Source organism: Carassius carassius, chromosome 5 (assembly GCF_963082965.1).
Source record: "Carassius carassius chromosome 5, fCarCar2.1, whole genome shotgun sequence".
NCBI lineage: Eukaryota > Metazoa > Chordata > Actinopteri > Cypriniformes > Cyprinidae > Carassius > Carassius carassius.
The window spans coordinates 36,456,778-36,473,563 of NC_081759.1; the positions used below are offsets into that span (position 1 = coordinate 36,456,778).

Below are 16,786 nucleotides of genomic sequence, written 5' to 3' on the forward strand. Positions count from 1 at the left end.
TTTGTTGTGAGAGAGTTCAAAACTCTGCAGTTTGTGATATCCGGGTTCACGAACGAATCATTCGATGTAACCGGATCTTCTTGAACCAGTTCACCAAATCGAACTGAATCGTTTAAAACGTCTCACGTCTCCAATAACCATTAATCTGCAAATGACTTAAGCTGTTAACTTTTTTAATGTGGCTAACACTCCCTCTGAGTTCAAACAAAACAATATCCCATAACAATATATGAGTGTCAGCCACATTAAAAAAGTTAACAGCTTAAGTCATTTGCGGATTAATGCTTATTGGAGACGTAAACCGTTTTAAACGACGATTCAGTTCAAGTGATTCGTTCGCGAACCGGATATCACTAAACTGTCACAACAGACGGGGAAGAGAAGACAATGATGAATAAAGTCGTAGTTTTTGCTATTTTTGCTTCAAAAAAATTCTAACTGACCCTCTGATGTCACATGGACTACTTTTATGATGATTTTATTACCTTTCTGGACATGGACTGTAGACCGTACACACAGTTTAAATGGAGGGACTGAGAGCTCTCAGACAAATCTAAAATATCTTAAACTGTGTTCCGAAGATAAACGGAGGTCTCACTGGTTTGGAACGACATGAGTGTGAGTTATTAATTACATAGTTTTGATTACTGGGTGAACAAACCCTTTAAGATATCAGCACAATAACACACTCAGCAAAATATCATCTAATTAATGTTCTTGATCATATCTCAGAAAATATATCAGTATCGCACACTCCTAATATATTTAACATTTTGTTTAGAAAAATAAGATAAATGTGAGAAGTGATGTCTGTTCGTGTCCCTGCTTGCTTTCAAAAACCAGTTAGACTTCTTTGGTGTGCTGAAGATATGGATTAGTCATTGGGTGTTGGGTTGCTGTAGTTGTAGTCGTTATGGTTGTGTCTTTATGTAAACCCCACCCTTACCAGGATGTGTTCGACTTTCAAACCTCTTCTCGTGAGTACAGACACAAGACCAAGCTGATATGACGATGCGACTCCGTCATATTTTTCATTTCTTCCTTCTTGGAATGTTTGTTGGCTTATCACTGAGTGGGTATGTATAAACTTTTTAAAAATATGTAGCTGATTCAGAATATATCAGTTGTGAATCTGTTTATATGCTGCCAAGGTCACTTTATGTGATCAGCTTATCACATGGCAGCACCTTGATGTATGTAGGCATGTTAACAGGGTTGGGAAGGTTACACATTGTAACACAATTTAAATTAATTTCTCATGTAGGTCAGGAGTGTCTGCTCACTGTTCTGTAGAGTTTAGCTCCAAGTCCTGTCCAATTAAACATGCTTGAACTAGCTAACCAATTTACGTGGTGTACAACAAACATCCAGGCAGGTGTGTTGAGGCAAGTTGGAGCTAAACTCTGAAAGACAATGGCCATTCAGGACTGAGGACACCTGATCTAAACACTTTAAAATCCTTAAGGCAAGGGTTTGTTTACAGTCATGCTGATTTTCAGGAAATAGCATTATTTTTCCTTTTTTGATGTTGCCATTTGTTACATCAGAAACAAGAGCTTATATACACAAATGTCACTGGTTTTGTGTGGAAAATGTTCTCGTGAGAGCATGTCAATTCCATGAAATTTGCCACCCCTGGTTTTCAAAGCTCGAGATCAACTTACCTCAAGAGGCTTTTTCATATTACATGTTGAATCCTTTGAAGCTGATAAAAGTTAGATATAAGACATTCTTTGTATTCCCATTGCAAAAATCACACACATGGCTTTCTGATTCCCTCTGGAATTTTTTTTTCTTTTGTCCTGACTAGCTTGTGCACTCTGAAGGTTGCTAATTAAACAGACTGCCCAGTTGTTTTTAATTAAATATTTTTATTTTTTGTTTAAGGGTCAGAGTTGTAGACTCACCAAATGCCTAATTGGTTAAAAAAAAATCCCAAACAGTTTAAATTAATATTAAATGAAATAAATTACATTAAAATGCAAAGTCATAATTTTGGTAATCTTAAATAGGTTTTGGATGTACTGTAACTTTATTTGATTACCACCGATTTAAAATGCAGTTACTCATATTTCTTATTTTAAATACATAAGGACATTACGTGTATTCCATTAGTGAAGTGAAGTGACATTCGGCCAAGTATGGTGACCCATACTCAGAATTTGTGCTCTGCATTTAACCCATCCGAAGTGCACACACACAGAGCAGTGAACACACACACACTGTGAACACACACCCGGAGCAGTGGGCAGCCATTTATGCTGCAGCGCCCAGGGAGCAGTTGGGGGTTCGGTGCCTTGCTCAAGGGCACCTAAGTCGTGGTATTGAGGGTGGAGAGAGAACTGTACATGCACTCCCCCCACCCCGGGACTCGAACTCACAACCTTTTGATTGGGAGTCCGACTCTCACCAGGCCACGACTTCATTACTCCGTTACATCCTTAACTAAATGAAGGAGTCAGACAACAGGAATTTATATTATTCTGAAAGATATAGATGATCACACAAACATCCAGTGAGGCTCTCTCTCTCTAAAGAACCTGTAAAGAACCTGTGAACCTGCTCCTCAAATGATGATGGTGGAACATTTGAAAGGACATACAGGTGTTGTTCAATGGAAAATACTGGATGCACACAAATAACATGACACGTCTGAAATGGAAGTCCTTTTGAAATAAGCTGTTCTATTAGCTGAACCAGCCTGAAGCATAATTTATGATAATGTTGTGGTCAGATTTTTTGACTGAATACTAAAATAGGTTACTGAAACAGTTAGGGCTTCATAGAGTTTTTTTTCCCCCTGTTCAAAAAGATAAGCTGACCAACTTTTCTGCATGAGGTTGACAAACAGCATTTTCAGCCCCTCATTTGCTGATGAGGAAAAACACCTACAATTATTTTAAACCTATTTTTAACTTAAAAACTGAAAAAAGTGTGTGAGTGTTGACACATTTCCAAAAGATCTCTGCTTATAGGATTCTCTTGTCTTCTCTTACAGGCTCATTTACTGGGTAATCACCTCCATTTGGTTTGGGTAAGTAGACTATATTCAAACACGTTCACGTGAACATGAAATGTTCAGTTTCAGTCAGATTAAAGAATAATTCTTCTTATTAAAATGTCACAATGAAAAGTATTTAGTGAATTTAAAGACATGAAAGTGTGAGAACTGTGTCAGTTGTGTGAGAGTTGACAGTAGGCCTGTCGCGATAATTAAATAACTGTCTAATTGTGAATATTTGATCTAACCATGGTTGGTTCAGACAACTGTCATTATTGTGCTTTTTATGTGGCACAAGGGGGGAGTCGTACATCAAAAGAAACAGAAGAGCACCAGCTTTTCATGCACTGTATAGCCTATTTCATCTAAAGCTATTCCATGTCTTAATGTGAGGGACAGAATTGTATTTGCATTGTTAAATCGTGATAGCTCTAGTTGGCAGTCCTGGTTGATCCACATCAGCTTATCTCAAAATTCTTTTTCAGATTTACTGTTACAAGCGGGTATGAGTTAGACACACCAAAGCTTGGAGCAGATGGGCTACTGTAGCATAAAACCACCCAGGGCAGGGTTGCCAGGTCTGCTAATCAAAATTAACCCATTTGTGTTTTTGTCTGTGGTCTTCCTCTCTGTTGGGGGGCCCCTTCCATCAAAATAGAATTCTGAGGGGAAATAGCTTTACACCACAGACAAAAAACAAAAACAAAATAACAACAACCATTGACAACAGTTTATAAGTAGACTAATTGCAACTCTGACACTGGGTACCACTCCTGTCAGCTAACAACAGGAAATTGACTGTTCGCAGGGAGTTTAAGTGACAGGCAATCTGACCAATCAGAATGTGGATATTATGTGCCACCACTGCTATCCGACGTCTTGCTCGACAGCTATAGAAATAAATGTTAAAATGGGGTAAAAAAGATGAATTGTAGATGACTGAATTGTAACTTTTTCAATATAATTAAATATAAAAATGTGCAGAGGTTTAAGCTGTACTGTTGTTGGCTGCCACAGTAATGGTAATTAGCTAAAGAAATTCCTTTGAAGTAGTCGTTTTGCATAACAAAAAAAATCTTTCATGTTGCCTATTTGCATGGCTTGAAGCCCTTAAGGGGTTAGTTCACCCAATAATCAAAATTATGTCATTAATAACTCACACTCATGTCGTTCCAAACCAGTGAGACCTACGTTTATCTTCGGAACACAGTTTAAGATATTATAGATTTAGTCAGAGAGCTCTCAGTCTCTCCATTGAAACTGTGTGCACGGTATACTGTCCATGTCCAGAAAGGTAAGAAAAACATCATCAAAGTAGTCCATGTGACATCAGAGGGTCAGTTAGAATTTTTTGAAGCATCGAAAATACATTTTGGTCCAAAAATAACAAAAACTATGACTTTATTCCGCATTGTCTTCTCTTCCAGTCTGTTTTGAGAGAGTTCAAAACAAAGCAGTTTGTGATATCCGGTTCGCAAAGGAATCATTCGATGTAACCGGATCTTTTTGAAACAGTTCACCAAATCGAACTGAATCATTTTAAACGGTTCGTGTCTCCAATAAGCATTAATCCACAAATGACTTAAGCTGTTAACTTTTTTAATGGGGCTGACACTCCCTCTGAGTTAAAACAAACCAATATCCCGGAGTAGAACCACATTCAGACTGCAGGATTTTTGACCAGTTTTTGGAATGCCTACAGGTTTTGAGAAATTGCTGACAACTGCCCAAAATCACAGGCAAATCGACAGCCAATGAGAGCGCAAGATATAGAGCAGCGGGGAGTTCGGGGAGGAGTTATAGACCACAATATCAGCAAGTATGATATAAGAAGACACAATCCTTGTTCCTCACGTCTCCCCAACCATTTCCTCCTCCATTATCTTCTTTTCTTTTTCTTGTTTTTGCTGCAAATCAGCGCACAGGCAATTCTTACTGCAAGCTTCTTGCAGGCTACCATTTTTAATAATAATCCCAGTCTCACTAGAGAACTCCAGTCTTGCACGCATGATATCGCGTTGTTTCCTTGTCACATCTCGCGTGTGTTTGGTTGTGAAACGTAGTTTGCGTTCCAGACAGAGTTGTCGGCGATTCTTCCTATTGGAAAGTCATGCAGTGTGAAACCTTCTGTCGCCGATTTCTATCGTGCAGTGTGAACACAGCAGCGACTGAATGCTGGCCAAGATAGTCATGCAGTGTGAAAAGAACAGTGACCCGACTACTTTGAAAATCGTGCAGTCTGAACTCGGCTTAATTCTTTTACTCAAACAGTACACTGACTGAAAACTGCTGTGAAGAGAGAACTGAAGATGAACACCGAGCCGAGCCAGATAATGAACAAAAGACTGACTCGTTCTCGAGTCAAGAACCGTTTATGTCAGACGCAGCCGTTTCAAGAACCGAGGAGCTGATGATACTGCGCTTGTGTGATTCAGTGTGAAGCAGAATGACACACAGAGTGTCTGAACCAAACTGATTCTTTTGGTGATTGATTCTGAACTGATTCTGTGCTAATGTTATGAGCGCGGGTAAACCGAAGGCTTGAATCAAGGGGAAATAATCACCAATGACACCATTATGTCGAGCGCAAAAGAACCGGTGAACCGTTTTCTTCAACGGGTTTATTGAATCGAACTGTCCGAAAGAACTACTGGTGATCCAAAAACCAATGCAACCGGTTCTTGGTTCGTGAACGAGTCAATCTTTTGTTCGTTATCTGGCTCGGCTCGGTGTTCATCTTCAGTTCTCTCTTCACAGCAGTTCAGTCAGTGTACTGTTTGAGTAAATGAATTACTCTGCAATATTGGTTTGTTTTAACCCAGAGGGAGTGTCAGCCACATTAAAAAAGTTAACAGCTTAAAGGGTCATTCCACCCGTGGAGACATGAATGTGTATTGAAAGTGGGTCATATATGTATAGTATCATTTTTTTTTTTTTTTTGGTCCTTCTGGGCCTATAAAAGGCAGAAAATAACTTTTTAGAGCTTGTGGACTGTAGACAACAATCCCCATAGTGCATTGCAATGCTCAGCTCCGCAGGCCACTCCCACTACTCCGCCCATCAATGTGGATTATAGTTGAGCTCTCCTCTACGCTACCGATTGTAAATTATTTGGCACAATTTGTTGTGAAGAGTTATTTTGCGACCCAATTAATGTTTTTGTGACAAAATGGTGTGCACTTGCATAGTACCGGGATGTTGTTCAAGATCAAGGAAAATACCCGGAGTAAGTATTTACAGATTCCCGAAAGATACGGACTTGTGCAAAAAGTGGCTACGGGCTATCAATAACCCTAAGTTCGGTGAGGACACAACACTTGAAGCACTAAAAAATCAGACGGTGTGCAGTTTACATTTCAAGCCCGAAGATTATGCGCCTAACCCCCTAGGATTGAAGAGACCCGCGCTTTTGAAAAACGCAATTCCTTCAGTATTTTCCTTGCCAGACGATGACGATGAAAAGCCAGGAACGTCGGGAACCACCAGCACTAGCAGCACTAAATGCATTTGCCTGGAGGTAATGTTATTTCTGACTAGACTCTATTAGCAGCTAGTGGCTACTGAGAACACACACTGACATAGTCGTCTGCTGTAAAGAAACACATCTCCTATGATTTTTCTCTTTACGAACTAAATATCTTGTATGTTTTGCTCGCTTGTTGTTTTAATGTGTCTGCCTCAGTAACTAACGTTACACTTGTCAAGAAATGAGTAAGTAAAGTTAGTATGTAACGTAATAATGTAACGTTAGACACTTAGCTAAAAGTTATATATAAGTTTGCTATTATTGATGTAAATCAACCATGTTTTACTGTGTTAGTTTGACGCATTTCATGTTTTTTTAGCTCGTCGCTGTACTGTGGCTCATAAAGGTAGCCACGAACATCCGTTTCTAACATAACTTCGTCTAAATCAAAATCCTCCCCAATGCATCCGTCTGAAAAATCAGTATTTTCCTCCATATTTTCGAAAAGTTTCTCCCGGTGAAATCAAACGCACGGGCACTGATCTGTGATAGGTCTGTTAGCGCATTAGGTACAACCCCATATGGGCAGGTTTGAAAGGGTGGGAACTTGTGCTTGTAGTCTTTACAGAAATCCACCCTTTTTACACTTCCTCCTACAATGACGTCAAATGACGATTTTTGCGTCATTGTAGGAGGAAGTGAAAAAGGTAAATAGTGGATTTCTCTCGTCTCAGGGGAAAATGAGAGAATGTTGCACAACCATTCAATAGTATGACTGGTTTTCTAACAATGGACCTCTTAATGCAAATGGGTGGAGTGACCCTTTAAGTCATTTGTGGATTAATGCGTATTGGAGAGGCGAACCGTTTAAAACGATTCAGTTCGATTTGGTGAACTGGTTCAAGAAGATCCGAATCGAATGATTCGTTCGCGAACCGGATATCACAAACTGCTTTGTTTTGAACTTTCTCTCACAACAGACCGGAAGAGAAGACAATGCGGAATAAAGTCGTAGTTTTTGCTATTTTTGGACCAAAATGTATTTTCGATGCTTCAAAAAATTCTAACTGACCCTCTGATGTCACATGGACTACTTTGATGATGTTTTCCTTACCTTTCTGGACATGGACTGTAGACCGTACACACAGTTTCAATGGAGGGACTGAGAGCTCTCGGACTAAATCTAAAATATCTTAAACTGTGTTCCAAAGATAAACGGAGGTCTTACTGGTTTGGAACGACATGAGTGTGAGTTATTAATGACATAATTTTTATTATTGGGTGAACTAACTAAGTTAAAATACTGAGATATTATTGTGTGAAATAATAAAATAATGGTGTGTTCCCCAGTTGAATTAAAATATTTTCTGATGTTTATTCAGGTTAATGAGGCTGTAGTTTATTAAAATGTCACAATATAAAGGCTTTAGTCCAACTGAAATTGTACCAGTGCAATTATTGTGTACTACAATTATTAGACAGACAGGCAGAAAACACAAGTTCAACATCACCCAGCATTTATGCAAACTGTGCATATACTCAGTGATGCGTGACTTGTAATGCTTCCAAATTTAAACTGACATGTGGATGGAGACTGTTGTTTGACTATGGTAAACCATGCTGTTCTAGTTCGATTACTGCGAACATGTAAACATTCTATGAGGAGGTCTGTTGAGTTACTTTCATTATTGTGTTTTGGTTTGCAGAAATCATCTAACAGGTAACCTGGGGTAAGTACTCATATAATGCATACACACATAAATGTATTATCTTAAACATACACATACGCTCATGCACACACACATAAGGTGCTTTTAAAACATAATTCACTGTTTAATACAATGATGTGGGGTAATTGAAGAATGCAGTTTGTTTAAAATATATGCCGCTTATGGAAATTATCTACAGTGTACACATGCTTACATAGAAACACCAGTGTTTAATTGCAATCAGTGAATGATTACATGTGTGTGTTTAATATAGTCGGACAGATGTTGCTTCTGTGACACCATGGTTAGCCCCGATTGTATGGGAGGGAACCTTTGACTCCACAGTGATTGACTCCATCTACAAACAACAAAACATCACCGTAGCGACCACTGTCTTCGCTTTGGGAAAGTAACAAAGTTACATTCTTCTCCGACTCTCAAAATACATCCTTTTCTCTCTGTAGTATTTTGCTCTTTTTTTATTTTTATTAACTTTTATGGTAATATAGTGCTCTTGAAAGATTTTATAAATTTAACTAGCAACAAAATTACTAAGGCAAGGCTACTTTACTAATAAAAGAGTCTTTTGTTTATGTTTTGTGTATAGCATTGATTTAATATATAGATATATAAATAGAAAAATGTATATAGATATAGAAAAGTTTTTATATGTTATGTATATATTCTTTTTACTGTTATTTAGATCAATTGAATGCCCTTGCTTAATAAAGGTATTCATTTATTTAAAAACAAAATTATATATATATAGATATGTTTAATATCTGTTCCTCTCCTTTTTTCCAGATATACACGTTTTCTCAGAGATTTCCTGGAATCAGCAGAGGAGCATTACTTTGTTGGATTTCGAGTCCATTACTACCTGTTTACAGATCAACCAGATGAAGTTCCTAATGTAAAACTAGGTCAAGAACGTTACCTGACAGTGAAGAAGCTTCCAAGTATGAACAGATGGCAGGATATCAGTATGAGCAGGATGGAAATACTAGAGAAACTAATAAAGAATGAACTGGCCAGTGAGGCCGACTATATTTTCTGCCTTGACGTTGATACAAAGTTCATTGGCCGCTGGAGTGTGGAGTCTTTGGGTCGTCTCGTAGGTGTGATACATCCTTGGTTCTTTAATGCTCCAAGGTTCATATTCACATATGAGCGTAGACCAGAGTCTCAAGCATACATTCCAGCTGGAGAGGGTGATTATTATTTTACTGGTGCTGCATTCGGTGGCTCATTGAAAGACGTACATCATCTAACCAAAACCTGCCAGGAGCAGATGAACATTGATATTGCAAACTCAATTGAGGCGATATGGCACGAGGAGTCTCATTTGAACAAGTATTTCCTTTATAACAAACCCAGTAAACTGCTTTCACCTGAATATCTGTGGCGGGACATTAGTATGAGTTCAGGCTATGTGAAAATAATTCGCTTCTCTCATGTAGCTAAAAACAATGCTGAAGTTCGGCCAAACTTGTAGCATTATTGTGAAAGTTTATATCCAGATCAACATGTTGAGTTACACAATATTTTTTTATTTATGATTCATTAGTGTTGGGTCAAACTGGTTTAAACAGCCTTTATTTGAAAGGGGGGGGGGGGGGGTTGGGTTTTGTAGATTGCAGATTTGATTAAAAAACATGATTCTAGCAAGTTATGTTTCCACAGAGATGTCCAGCTGAATGACATTCTACAGTTTGATTATGAATCCTGATTGTCAAATCCTGTTTTAGGATTTCTTAGTATTAGAAGTATAAAAATGAGACCTGTTTCTTGACATCAAGTAAAATATTTTTTCTCTCTGTTTGGAGAATTTGTTTACTTGTTTTAAGCATACAATTCATTAACTGTTTTATGCTTATTATGCATTTACCTCAAAATACCAAAAACACACACTACTGTAATAATGTATTTCTTAAGCCATAAATATATTACAACTGTAGCTTCTACTTATATAATAATGGTTCATTTGAGAAAACTTTAAACATAAAACTTTCAAATTATATCAAAAATTGAATTCAAAAACATCCAATGTACTGAATTGTGTATACAATATTACTTATACAAGCTGTAATTTTGCTTTTGTCATATGGTGTTTCACATATGTTGTGTTTGTAATGTTTGCAGTAAAATATTTTAATATCGGGTGTGCACTGTAGTCCTGAAACTGTAATGCAACCAGCCACTCCTGCAATTTAATCCTCCTATTTGAACACCTGTACTTCAGTTTGTACATGGGTCTTTTAAACCATAATTTAAATATAGATCCGGCTTATCCATTATATGATTATAACAGCTGTTAAACCCTTGATTTCTGCTTTAATTTTGTAGAAACCATGAAAATACCAAAAATGCTTTAATATGTTATATGTTTTATTAGCCAAGCAAGCAACTGTTTGTATATATGTATAGACTGAAAACTCATCTCTGTTATATAGTGCAACACTGTATATTCTTCTTGTACTCTTGATTTACTGCGAGTGCCATGTTTTACCAATGCTTTAGAGAAAACACTATTTTGTCAAGTGGTTAACACCATAATCAGATGTAGTTTTACTTTTAGTAACAGTAATAAAGCATCATACATTACATTTTAAAATCTCTTATTTACACTGTGTCTATGCTCAGTTTGTCATAATGACACGATTCGCTAGCATGTAGAACAAAAATCTGTTTTGTGGAATGAGTTTTACTGCAGGTTTTAAAAGCAAAAGATTGGTCTGACACACCACACCCACTCTGACCATCTCACAGCACCGCCATCAACAGCCTCCCCCTACTGTTTCTCAGCCTACACTCAAGATCTGTGAAGAGGATTTATGCAAAGTCTTCAGAAAGCAGAAATCAAACAAGGTCAAAGGCCCTGGCGGTGCCTTTCCAGCCTGCCTTAAAGCCCATCTTCAACAGATCCCCGGAGCTATGTGAAGTCCCCTCCTGCTTCAAATGTTTTATGTTCCACCATCATCCCTGTACACAAAAAAACAAAAATCACATGACTTAATGAATACAACAGACCTGTTGCTTTAACATCTGTGGTCATGAAGTCTTTTGAAAGAATGGCGTTGGCCTACTTGAAGGACATTATTAATGGATCCTTGCTGGACCCCCTGCATTTTGCATACCAAGCAAACAGGTCTGTGGATGACGCATTTCTTTATTTGTAACTTAAACAGTGCTTATCATAAAAATACGACACATTATATGACATAAAAGGTCTGTGTGGCAAAAGCGAAAAGTTAAATGTTTGGAAATGTGTCTTGGCAGAGCACCACTTTTAACAAAAGGATAAGTTTCAGTCCAGTCACTTTTTATATCCTACTTATTTTCGCTGCTGTTCTAAAAATATTTCATGAAACTCGCAAAAAGCACTGGAACACGCACTTTAACCTGTCTAACTAACCAATATTACTTTTTCAACATTTCATTAACTTCGGTATGCTGAGCAGGAGTTGTAATTGTCTGGGTTTTTTCTGCAGAAAGCTGAATTCTAGACATTTGTCTTTTTTATCAGTTATCTTGGTGAGACACCTGGCAAACCTCATGATTTCTGTCAAATAGTAAGATGTGGCTCGGGTTATAAGAACAATAGGCCATTGATCCATAAGAAATGCCAAAAGTGGCAAACTTTAAAGTGGAAACCATAACTAGAACATTCTAATAAAACATTCTAATATAAATCCTGATATGAATTTGATTTTGACATTCAAATTATTAGCACAATAGTAAACGGTTTGAAACGTTTACTGCGAAGAGCCAGAAACATAATACCATGATACAAGTGAGAACAATAAACATTGTAGTGTCAGAACTGAGGTGAAGGCGCCTACAAGAGGTGATCAGGTGGAACTGCAGGCAAACCCACAACACCTGCCTAGGACATATTTACCCTGCATTTCCTGGATTTACGCATTTGCGCGTTGATTTTATTATTACGCTTGTTGGCCTGAATCTCAGCTTTTTTAAAAAGCTGGCTGCTGAATTTTCCCCTAAATGGATACCACACTGATTTTCGTTTATTTAAAGGTAAAACTAAAGCATATACCTAATATTTATTTGTTATTTTGTATTTAGAATACTACTAATTGTATGATTGATACTAAGTTAAAATATATATAGAATGTTAAAATATTACAAATTATTCCATTATCTCTCGTTTGTTTCTACTCTAAAAAGAAGTGGGAAAGGGTAACATCATGTCGAGAGCAGTCAACAAGGCTGATAGTTCCCCAAGTACAGCAGGAGAGGGAGTCTTTCAACTAAAATACTGCAGAGTTCACTAAATAAAGCCTAAGTGAAATTACTGCTTCAGCACATCTCTCGGTATCTACATAGGCTACTTTTCATTCAAAACGGGGAAAAAAGACAAAGCAAATTGGAAATGTTACATATAAATGAGATGTTGTGTGATGCTAATTTGCTTGTTTTAAAATAAATAATCTTTGCCTTTTAGATATGTATCAGATTGTTTATGGTAATTGCACGAGTACGCTTCTATTGCAAATGGTAATATTTCTATTTCTGTAAAGGACAATTGTTAGAATACTGTGACTGGCACAGTCACTAATGATATTTCCATTTGCTGTTGTTGGCAAACGTTAGACTTTTCAGGTAAAATAATGATAATAACTTACTTTAGAATTTTTCACAAAGTAACCTGAGTTCTACACTGAAAAAAAACCTGTTGGATTAACATAAAAAATATATGTACGAAACATGATTTACACATGTTAAAGCTACATAATTTGTGCTTGTTAAACGAATATGATTTTAATGTTTAAAATACATAATTTGTTTGTTAAATAAACATGATTTATATATGTTCAAAATACATAATTTTTGCTTGTTAAATAAAAATGATTTATATATGTTCAAGATACATAATTTGTGCTCGTTAAACTAACATGACATTTTTATATTTTGCATTCATATATGCTGGGGTTTCAATAAATAAAACTAACCTGATTAAGTTTTAGTATAAACTGACTTTAATAAAAAAGTTTTTTTACATCCACTAGTTTTGAGTACATTAACATTACTGCAGTTTAAAAGCAGTAAGACAATCAAACGCATTTCTTGAATCAAATCGCTGTATTCTTTTTTAAAGTTAAAATAAATTTTGTGCTATTAGAAGTAAGATTTCTGTGTGGATATTTGAAGTTAAAAATAGCTTAGATTCCATGAACAAATGTCAATGAACAATGACAGCACATCAGTATACTCATATCACTTTACTCATTTCATTTACTCATCACTTCAATTAAAAGACAAGGCACAGTCAAACATGTCGTGGAAAAGGTGAACAGTATTAACCATTCATACAGTAACTGCAACAAAACAAACATTAAGACAAATACACTGTCAAATAGTTGTAGAGGAAAAGGTGAACAATATCAAGTTGTCAAAAGCATACCTTGACATTTTTGTTTTCAATTTTAAAATCATAAGAAGTCAAATTCATGCATTTCTTTTAAGAGTACAACTCATTGTATGTATGTGCTACAGAAGTAAATAAACAGTATCAAGTTCTTAAAAAACATACCTTGACATTTGTTTTAAATTTAAAATCATAAGAGAAGTCAAATTGATGCATTTTTCTTAACAGTACAACTATTTTTTATGTATGTGCTACAGAAGTAAATGAACAGTATAAATTAGTCAAAAGCACCTTGGCTCCTATCAGAGTGTCCTTTTAACCATTAGACCATGGAAACAGCTCACTCATAGAGTCTGTTTCTGAGAACTTGTACTTTCTTGGACAGAGTGGAGCCATCCAGCTCCATGACTATCTTCTGCAGTATCTCAAATGTACTTTTCATTTCAGGTGGGTAGTTGAGATTTAAGGCATATGACCAAAAAGCATTGCCGCAGCTAACGCAAAGTTGTCCAAGCCTTGCAAGATGTTCTGGCCTTCCAGAACAATCCCGATGTCATCTGATCTATCACGGAATTTGAGAATGTAGATTCCCACTGTGGTCTTCTCTGTGGATTTTTGGATGAAGGCTTCGTCATCATCCTGCAGAATGCACAGACAAAATGAGATTCGACAGAACACCGGACACTGCTCTGGGAATATTCAAACAAATGCAATTTCAATCATTTAATAATGTAGATATCATGAAAAATGTGAACTTGTATATAATGAGAACCAGACAAGACCAAGAAAGACAGGTGACTGATTACAGATTACTGTTAGACCTCAGTTCTAGGATTGTGGATGGTAGTCCCACAAATTTAGATCAAAGATATCCAATTGTGCAGTGGTCAGCAACCTTACGGCAGGCAGATGGATAATTACAGAATGATTTGTTGGATCTGTGCTTTCTGAAACTTTATTATTATTTTTTGCACCTAACTTGATAAAACATGCTATGTGACGATGTGGAATGATTATCTCAAAATATATGTCCATATGCAATAGGGGTGTCAAAATTAATTGTTTGTACGATGCATCGCGATGCAGACAAGAACGATTTGGTATCAGTTCAGTAATAGACTAAAACCAAGAATAATGTACCGACGTGCTTTGTCGTGGTAGGCTAGCAAACAATAGCCATATATTTTGTTCTACTAATAATCTCAAGGTTAACTGGGTTTTACTTTTACACAATTCTTTTCTAGTGTTCTAATTTTCACCTTCGTTTCTAATTTTCACCTTTTTGAATATATATTCAAATTTAGAATCTTCATTGACAGCCCTAATGCTCATTCATTCTTATTTTGCGCTGTAACTGGTATGATTGAGGAAGAGAAGATCATGTGCTTCTCTTGAGCTGAGCCTGAGGGATCTCACGCCACAGCGCCAAAACGGTATTTATGTTTTTGAATTTCGTAAGAAAATGGACGTAATTTGAAATCTGAGACTTTGTTTCATATCAATAATAACAAAGCACAAAGATTATTGTGAGTTATTGGATGGGATGTGCACTACATGTTCCATTCATTCATCAACTGAAAACAGGATGACTAATCGATTCCTGGTATTTAAGAATCGATATCGGTTCATAAAAATGAGAATTGATTAAAAATGAGAAATCAATACATTTACCCAGTGCAAAAAAAGCAATCAAATATACTTGCAGTAAATTTACAAAAATACTCACCACTTCTATAGAGCATTTGCAAGTCAAATTGAAAACACAACTAATTTATATAATTTAAACATGATTATTTCTAACAGGTTGAACATTCGTCAGCATTAAATGATGGCACAAGACTAAAATATGTTTAGATGAGAAACATAAAATAATCATGTAGGAAATATGAAATGCATTTGTGCAAATTGAACAATCTGCCCATTGCCATTTTTTCAGTGTAGCCAACTTGCGAACACTAAACCAGATTGTTTTTATTGTATTATTTTATAAAAGGGAACGTAAAAAAAATAAATTAATCAAGATGTAACAGTTTAATGTATAGTTAATGAATTATTTTTTTCATTAACATTTCACAAAATATCAATCTTGCTAAGTTTACGTATCCTTATATTTAATCGTCCAATGAAATGTACTTTAAATACTGATATGGTAACTTTTACTTTAATAGAAAGATGACCAAAACATATACTTTTATAATTTTTATAATCATAATTTCCCCACCACCTCTGTAATTCCAAACCTTTTAGCAGTTGGTTACAAAAGTGGAAGTTCTGAAAGTTCGTGAAAGTGAATGTGCACTAGGTCCTTTCAAGTTCCAAAAATGACAAAAAAAAGATTAATAGCATAAATCATGCATCAGCATATCAGCATTATAAAAGTAGTCCATATACAAGTCACGTACTGTATCCCAAGTTTTTTAAGTTGTATGAGGCCACCTGCCTTTACAATCTAGCTTGACACACATGGAATCTACTCACTTTTACTATATACACAAGAGAAGATTGAACATTAATAATAATAATAAATAATAATTCTTAACATTTATATAGTGCTTTTCTAGGCACTTAAAGCGCTTTACATTGTGATCTCGTCAACCACCTCCAGTGTGCAGCATCCATCTGGATGATGCGACGGCAGCCATAGAACTAGGACATAGTACAAGTCAATCAGTAGATATGGGGATGATTAGGAAACCATGAGGGCCAGAGGCCAATGGGCAAATTCACACCTCTACTCTTTTCAAAAGTCTTTTTTAATAAATACAGAGAGTCAGGACCTCAGTTTAAAGTCTCATCTGAAGGACAGTGCTTGTTGACAGTATAGTGTCTCCATACTGGGGCACTAGGACCCACACAGGGTGAGCACCATCTTCTGGTCTCACTAGCACCTCTTCCAGCAACAACCTAGTTTGCCCAGGAGGTCTCCCATCCAGGCCACCCTTCTTAGCTTCAGTGGGTGACCAGGTGAGAGCTGCAGGGTGATATTGTCAGCTTTCCCTTTCAGATAGAAACTTTCAGCTACAGTAATGTGTTTTTATAATACGTTTTGCAATAGATGTTAACATTTTTGATGTACTTTAACTTCAAATTCTGTACTTTTACATCCATGCCACTGTTTGCAACTGATTACTCACATCTTCAAAACTTTGCTTCTTTTTAAAAAACTTAACACACAAATCCCAGAATTGCACACACACAAAATGCCTCATATCTCTTGCAAA

The 16,786-nt window shown here is 36.5% G+C and overlaps 1 protein-coding gene across 2 annotated transcripts; it reads left to right on the top strand.

Annotated features, from left to right (window-relative positions):
* The first annotated feature begins 866 nt into the window (after positions 1–866).
* LOC132141488 (histo-blood group ABO system transferase-like) lies at positions 867–10,004 on the top strand. Of its 2 annotated transcripts, none has more exons than XR_009433899.1 (5): positions 867–1,076; positions 2,999–3,034; positions 3,487–3,579; positions 8,174–8,197; positions 8,451–8,565. XR_009433899.1 is itself a non-coding variant. In XM_059551026.1 (5 exons), exons 1-5 carry the CDS (start codon positions 1,006–1,008, stop codon positions 9,669–9,671), a joined length of 957 nt encoding a protein of 318 aa, XP_059407009.1. In that variant the 5' UTR covers positions 881–1,005; the 3' UTR covers positions 9,672–10,004. The 2 variants fall into 2 exon arrangements, 1 of the variants encoding a protein (XP_059407009.1); XM_059551026.1 differs by lacking the exon at positions 3,487–3,579 and adding an exon at positions 8,981–10,004 and having other exon boundaries at positions 881–1,076; positions 8,451–8,585.
* The last annotated feature ends 6,782 nt before the right edge of the window (positions 10,005–16,786 follow it).

What these genes read in the sequence shown, in the direction of transcription:
- LOC132141488 (XM_059551026.1), top strand. Translation starts at nt 1,006, where the DNA reads ATGACGATGCGACTCCGTCATATTTTTCATTTCTTCCTTCTTGGAATG. An exon ending in GTTGGCTTATCACTGAGTGG is followed by an intron (nt 1,077 to 2,998) that starts GTATGTATAAAC and finishes CTTCTCTTACAG; the next exon opens with GCTCATTTACTGGGTAATCA. An exon ending in ATCACCTCCATTTGGTTTGG is followed by an intron (nt 3,035 to 8,173) that starts GTAAGTAGACTA and finishes TTTGGTTTGCAG; the next exon opens with AAATCATCTAACAGGTAACC.